The sequence below is a fragment of the Thamnophis sirtalis genome, unplaced genomic scaffold, assembly GCF_051295495.1.
Source record: "Thamnophis sirtalis isolate CommonGarterSnake01/CBP01778 unplaced genomic scaffold, rThaSir2_p1.2 scaffold_2, whole genome shotgun sequence".
Lineage (NCBI taxonomy): Eukaryota > Metazoa > Chordata > Lepidosauria > Squamata > Natricidae > Thamnophis > Thamnophis sirtalis.
The window spans coordinates 97,069,059-97,076,016 of NW_028261382.1; the positions used below are offsets into that span (position 1 = coordinate 97,069,059).

The 6,958-nt window shown below is 50.3% G+C and overlaps 2 protein-coding genes across 2 annotated transcripts in view; both read left to right on the forward strand.

Annotated features, from left to right (window-relative positions):
- USP2 (ubiquitin specific peptidase 2) overlaps nt 1-6,284 on the forward strand; it is a gene marked incomplete at its 3' end in the record, with an annotated part of 58,115 nt that extends 51,831 nt beyond the window's left edge. Inside the window, 2 exon segments of the mRNA XM_087703788.1 lie at nt 5,013-5,136; nt 6,173-6,284. Coding sequence (XP_087559914.1) covers nt 5,013-5,136; nt 6,173-6,284 — 236 coding nt within the window.
- Nucleotides 1-6,958, forward strand: part of THY1 (Thy-1 cell surface antigen) — a 97,693-nt gene that overhangs the window by 69,856 nt on the left and 20,879 nt on the right. The window lies entirely within an intron of this gene.

Here is a 6,958-nt window from a genome sequence, read left to right on the forward strand (position 1 = left end):
TTCCTTCCTTCCTTCCTTCCTTCCTTCCTTTTTCTTTCTTCCTTCTCCCCCCTCTTCCTCCATCACCCTTCCTTCTTCCCTCTCTCTCTCCCTTCATCACTTTCTTCCTTCCTTCCTCCCTCCCTCCTTCCCTCCCTCCCCTTCATCACTCTTCCTTCCTTCCATCTTCCCTCTCTCCCTTCATCACTCTTCCTCCCTCCCTCCTTCCCTCCCTCCTATCTCTTTCTCCTTCCTTCCTTCTTCCCTCTCTCTCTCCCTCTTTATCACTTCCTTCTTCCCTCTTCCCTTCTTTCATCATTCTTCCTTTCTTCCTTCTTCCCTCCCTACCATCCTTTTCACCTTCCTTCTTCCCTCTCTCGCTCCCTCGTTATCACTCTTCCTTCTTCGCTCTCTCCCTTCCTTCATCACTCTTCCTTCCCTCCATCTTCCTTCCTTCCTCTTCCTCCTTCCTTCCTTCCCTTCTTCCCTTCCTGATGCCTTGTGGAAAACCCTGGAGAGATCTCAGCCATGATTGACAGACATGTTTCTCCTCCTACAATACTTGCTGAGCTCATTCCTCGCAGGGGGCTGCCTCTCCTCCCCTTTGCGTCTCCCTGACCAGGTTCTCGGAGCCCCTGGGGAGGGGGCTTCTTCAGCTGACCCCAGAGCTGCAGCTCAGCTCTTCCCCGCCCCCCGCCCCTGGCTAGTTGGGTCTGGTTGAGGAAGTCGAGTTGCCTTCACTGGCTCTTCGACCTCACTTCCGCTTCTCGGATGACGGTGCGAGGAGTTTTGGTCTCCCTTGTGCATAAGGAAGTGGGGAGTCCCCAAAGAGTTGTGCAACTATTTCGGAAAATTGTTTCATCCCGCCACACCCAGATGTGACAACTGGTAGGCAAAGAAAGACGCATTTGCATTGAAAGATGGTAGGGGCAAGTGGTGGCCCACAACTCCAGGAAGTCTCCGGTCCACACACACACAGAGAGAGACACACAGAGAGAGAATTTTTCTGGTCCCTGAATTCATGGCTACATCAGAAATGTCAGCACAAATATCATTTGGAGCTCGGAAAATTTGCTGTGGATTTTTCCTTTTCAAAGTAGATTCCTCAGCAGGCAAAAACAATGCAGTGGGATTAGCCATGTATGGTTTGAATAGAAGAACAAGAGTTGGAAGGGACCTTGGAGGTCTTCTAGTCCAACCGCCTGCCTAGGCAGGAAACCCTACACCACTTCAGACAAATGGATGTCCAGCATCTTCTTAAAGGCTTCCAGTATTGGAGCATTTACAACTTCTGGAGGCAACTTCTGTTCCACTGATTAATTGTTCTACCTGTCAGGAAATTTCTCCTCAGTTCTAAGTTGCTTCTCTCCTTGGTTAGTTTCCACCCATTGCTTCTTGTTCTACACTCGGGAACTTTGGAGAATTTGTGGCAGGAAAATTTTCATTTCCTCCTTTTTTCCCCTCCCATCTGTCTCTCCTTTCTTCCCTTTTGTTGGGGAGGAGATGGGAGGGGTGGGGAGAAAAGGGAAGGAAATAGAGAAAAAGGAAGGGAAAGGAAAGAAAAGAAAAGGGGGAAACAGGAAGGGAAGGAAAGGGAATGGAAGGAAAAAGAAGGGAAAGGAAAGGAAGGGAAAAGAAAGGAAAGGAAGGAAAGGAGGAAATGGGAAGGAAAGGAAGGGAAAATAAGGGTAAGGAAAGGAAGGGAAAAGAAAGGAAAGGAAGGGAGGAAACGGGAAGGGAAGGAAGGGGAAGGGAAAGGAAGGGAAAGAAAAATAAGGAAAGGAAGGGAAGGAAAAAGAAGGGAAAGAAAAGGAAGGGAAAAGAAAGGAAAGGAAAGGAAAGGAGGAAATGGGAAGGGAAGGAAGGGAAAGAAAGGGAAGGGAATGGAAGGAAAAAGAAGGGTAAGGAAAGGAAGGGAAAAGAAAGGAAAGGAAAGGAGGAAATGGGAAGGGAAGGACGGGGAAGGGAAACAAAGGGAAAGGAAGGAAAGGAAAAAGAAGGGGAAAGAAAGGAAGGGAAAAGAAAGGAAAGGAGGAAATGGGAAGGGAAAAGAAGGGAAAGGAAAGGAGGAAATAGGAAGGAAAGGAAGGGGGAGGGAAAGGAAGGGAAAGAAAAAGGAAGGGAAGAAAAGAAGGGAAAGGAAAGGAAGGGAAAAGAAAGGAAAGGAAGGAAAGGAAAGGAGGAAATGGGAAGGGAAGGAAGGGAAAGAAAGGGAAGGGAAAGGAAGGGAAAAGAAAGGAAAGGAAGGGAGGAAACGGGAAGGGAAGGAAGGGGAAGGGAAAGGAAGGGAAAGAAAAAGAAGAAAGGAAAGGAGGAAATGGGAAGGGAAAAGAAGGGAAAGGAAAGGAGGAAACGGGAAGGAAAGGAAGGGGGAGGGAAAGGAAGGGAAAGAAAAAGAAGGAAGGGAAGAAAAGAAGGGAAAGGAAAGGAAGGGAAAAGAAAGGAAAGGAAGGAAAGGAAAGGAGGAAATGGGAAGGAAAGGAAGGGAAGGGAAGTCAAATGAAGGAAGGAAGGAAAGGGAAAGGAAAGGAAGGAAGGGGAAGGAAAAAGAAGGGAAGGAAAGGAAGGAAAAGAAAGGAAAGCACTGGCTACGTAGGTGGGTTCTCCTTTGGTGCTCATGGGAGGGAGTTCCTTCTCGGAGGAACATCTGCCATCTGCAGGGACCTCCTCCCAACCCCAAGAAGAGAGAAAGGAACGAGAGAGTCTCACTTCCTCCTTGCTACCACTCCCCCTCCCCCAAATAACCCGCTCCCACCCAGCGGTTGATGGAGGAGGAAGAGAAGAAGGAGAGCCAGTAGTAACAGTACTAGCAATTGTTGCTGCTCCACCTGCTCTCCAAAGAAGAAGGGATTTGGGTTGAACTCTGGAAGAAGATCTTGCAGGGAAGGTTTGAGGTCTCCATAAAGTCACCCCCCCCTGCCCCCCCACTTCAAAGCTTCGCTTTAGGAGCTGGGGAACAAAGCCCATCACCCACCACTGGTGGGCATCATCTCTGCCTGGGCGTGGCCAACCCATGTCTATGTGTGACTGCGTGCCCATGTGCGTCGTAGCGTGAGTCAGCCACAGAGGCCAGAGAACACTGTGGGTGAACAGGAAAAAGAAAATAACCCACTCAAAATCATCGGGTTCCTTCATTATTTTTTCACCATAGCAACGGCTCGCGGCATTTTTATATTTTTAAAGTTACTTTAAGCTATTTTTTTTAAAAAAAAATTTAAACGTAGGTGAGGGGGGTGGGCCTGGAGGGCAGGATAAGAAGTAACGGGTGGAACCTTATCAAAGAGAGACCCAACTTTGAATTAAAAGGGAATTCTGTTACCGTATTTCTCGGTCTATGAGTCGCACCGGTGTATAAGACACACCAAGATTTCGAAGAGGTAAAGTAATTTTTAAAAAAAGCTTTTGTCCTCCCCGGCCCCCAGGAGCGCTCTCACCAAAATTGGGGGGTATTTTTCCCTTCCCCCAGCCCTACTGAAGCCTTCAGAGTGCTTCAGGGGGGTGGGGGGAGGCAAAAACACCCCCATTTCAGTGAAAAACAGCCCGTTTTTCACAAAAATGGGATGCAGGGATGGGGCTTCGGGAGGCCAAAAAATGGCTGTATTTGGTGAATAAGACGCACCAACATTTCCATGCTCTTTTTTGCAGGGGGCGGGAAGGTGCATCTTATACTCCAAAAAATACGATAATTCCACAATTTAGCAGTGGAACGGAAGATGCCGCCAGAGGTTGTGGGGGCTCCACCCCTGGAGATTTTCAAGAAGAAAACTGCACAGCCATTTGTCCAGAATGATATAGTAGGGTCCCCCTCCTCACGCAGGGGGTTGGACTAGAAGACCTCCAAGGTCCCTTCCAAACCCGTGATTCTACCTTTGAAAATGTGCTTTTCTGAGGAGGAAATATGAGGGTGTACCTCGAAATATTTTTTTTCACGGGGTTCCCTCCTGGCCCAGAGTTTTAATGAAGGTCATAGTCAGTGACAAACCCCCCCCCCCAACTTTGGAGTGGTGCGGTGGTCTAGAGGTCTCACCTCACAATCAGCAGTTAGTTCAATCCTAGGTAGGGGCAGCTATTTCTCTCCCTTTGGGCAAAATGAGAATATATATCTGATGAACAAAACTCCGCATTGGTGACGGGAAGGGCATCTGGCCATGCAAACACAGCTGAATTCCATTCAGTTGCCCAGGTTCCCGCAAGGGATTATGGGGTTGTTAAAAGATGATGTATACTCAGGGGCCCCTTTTAGTTTGCCAGGTGCTTAAAAGACACACCTTGCATAGCAAATGATTTTTTCCAAATCTGCTTCTCTCCAGGTGGTGGGCACTGCCCATTCCACGCTGCCCGGCTGGTTAGGCCTAATTCCTTTTCTGAGAAACAGTTCCTGTAGCCAAGTTCATCCAACGGGGGTGGGGGGATCAAACGTTCTCACTTGAAGGTGGAACCTGGGCAGGTGTCATCCAGGGAAAGGGTGGGGTGTAGAGGTGGGTTCCTACCAGTTCGCACCAATTCGGTAGAACCAGTTCGTCAAATCTACCGAACCGGTTAGAAGAGGTTCCACCAGTGGACCCGGAAAGCAGGCCACACCTACAGAAGAGGTTCCAAAAATTTTGAAACCCAGCACTGACACACACACACACACAGAGAGAGAGACAGACAGACTCACAAAGAGAGAGAGGGGGGGAGAGAGGGAGAGAGAGAGAAAGGAAGAAAGAAAAAAAGAAAAAAAGAAAGAAAAAGTGAGAGAGATGAAAGAAAAAAAGGAAAAAGGGACAGAGAGACAAAAGGAAGGAGAGAGAGAGAGAGAGAGAGAGAGAGAGAGAGAGAGAGAGAACACATGGGTGGCAAGCCACTCCCACCAGGTCACATGGCCGGCAAGCCACTCCCACAAAGGAAGCCACACCCACAGAGTAGGTTCAAAAAACTTTTGAAACCCATCACTGGTGGGGTGGGAATGGATCGTGGCCTGGCCTTCATCTCTCTCTCTCTCCCTCTCTCTCTCTCCCTCCCTCTCTCTCTCTCTTTCCTGCCTCCTGCAGTGTTTCATGAACTCCATCCTGCAGTGCCTCAGCAACACCAAAGAGCTGCGGGATTACTGCCTGCAGAGCCAATACGTCCGCGATCTCAACAACAACAGCCGCATGCAGATGTCGCTCATGACAGGTGAGAAGGCGGAGAGGTTTGGCAGGAGGATGGGGGCCTTCCTCTCCCGGAGCCCCTTAAGGGGAGGGGGGCTAGGAAGGAAGTGGGAGAAAGCTTTGAGCAGACGACTTTCGGAGGGAAGGAAAAGAGGAGGACAGTGGGGTCCTTGGTGCTCTCTGAGCTGGGGTGGCTTTCTTGCAGATGTTTCATGGCCCAACTAGGTAACATCATCAGTGCTAGAAGGGAGAGGAGGAGGAGGAGGAGGAGGAGGAGGAGGAGGAGGAGGAGGAGGAGGAGGAGGAGGAGGAGGAGGAGGAGGAGGAGGAGGAGGAGGAGGAGGAGGAGGAGGAGGACAACAACGACAGTGGGGTCCTTGGTGCTCTCTGAGCTTGGCTGTTTTCTTGCAGATGTTTCATGGCCCAACTAGGCAACATCATCACTAGTAGAAGGGAGTGGATTTGCTCTCATTCAGACTTCTAGCACTGATAATGTTACCCAGTTGGGTCATGAAACGCCTGCCAGAAAACCACCAAGCTCAGAGAGCACCAAGGACTCCACAGTCCTCCTCCTCTTCCTCTTCCCCCTCCCCTTCAACCCCCCCTCCCTTCTAGCACTGATGACGTTACCTAGTTGGGTAATGAAACATCTCCAAGAAAACCACCCAGCTCAGAGAGCACCAAGGACCCCAAAGTTGTTGTTGTTGTTGTCCTCCTCCTCCTCCTCCTCCAACCCCACTTCCTTCTAACACTGATAATGTTACCCACTTGGGTCATGAAACGTCTGCAAGGAAACCACTAAAACTCAGAGAGCCTCAAGGACCCCTCAATCCCTGGGATTCTTCTTCTCTCCCCCCCACCCCATTTCCCTGCTCTAGTTTGGCCGTTGTTATGGTCATGGATGTTGGCCACCAGGGCCCCACATGTGGATGATAGCTAGGAAGGAAGCCAGAGCCACGTTGGTTTGGAAGGAACAGAAGAAGGCCTGGTCCTTCGTGTCCCCCTTGGGCTCTTCTGGGCGTGTGTGTTGACGGCCGCCTCGCTTCCTCCCCTCTCTGCAGAGTTCGCCAAGCTCATCCAGGCGTTGTGGACCTCCTCTCCCAACGAATCCGTCAGCCCTTCCGAATTCAAGATGCAGATTCAACGATACGCCCCCCGCTTTGTGGGATACAAGTAAGAGGGGGATCCCCGACCTTCCTTTCCCGTTTTTTTTTCTCCAGGAGGGAAAAATGTTCCTCCTCTGCTTGTTCTTCCCTCCTTCTCATTTTTACATTTGCTGGCTCTGGATTCCTTCAGAGCAGCTTCTTGTCCTGTTGGTCTTTGGACTACAACTCCCATGTGTCGGCATTCAGCATTCCGGTAGGGAAGGGAGGATGCTAAAGTCCAAAACTTCTAGCAGATCCAAAGATAGCCACCTCCACCTTACAGTGTCTTGTCTTTCCGAATCTGATGAAGAGAGTTGGTTTGGCCTCTTCTCCTCTCTTCCCCTCTCCCTTCCCTCCTTTTCCTACTCTTCCTGTTCCCCTCCTCCTCCTCCTCCTCCTCCTCCTCCTCCTCCTCCTCCTCCTCCTCCTCCTCTCTTCCCTTTCCCCTTTCTCTTCCCCTCTCCCTCCTTTCCTCCTCTCCTCTTCCCCTCTCCCTCTTCTTTCCTCCTTCCCCTCTCCCTCTCCCTTCCCTCCTTCTCCCTCCTCTCCCTGTCCTTCCTCCTCCTCCTCCTCTCTTCCCTTTTCCCCTTTCTCTTCCCCTCTCCCTCCTTTCCTTTCCTCCTCTCTTCCCCCTCTCCCTCTTTTCCTTCTTCTCCTCTCCTCTCTCCTCACCTCTCTTCCGTTTCCCCTTTCTCTTCCCCT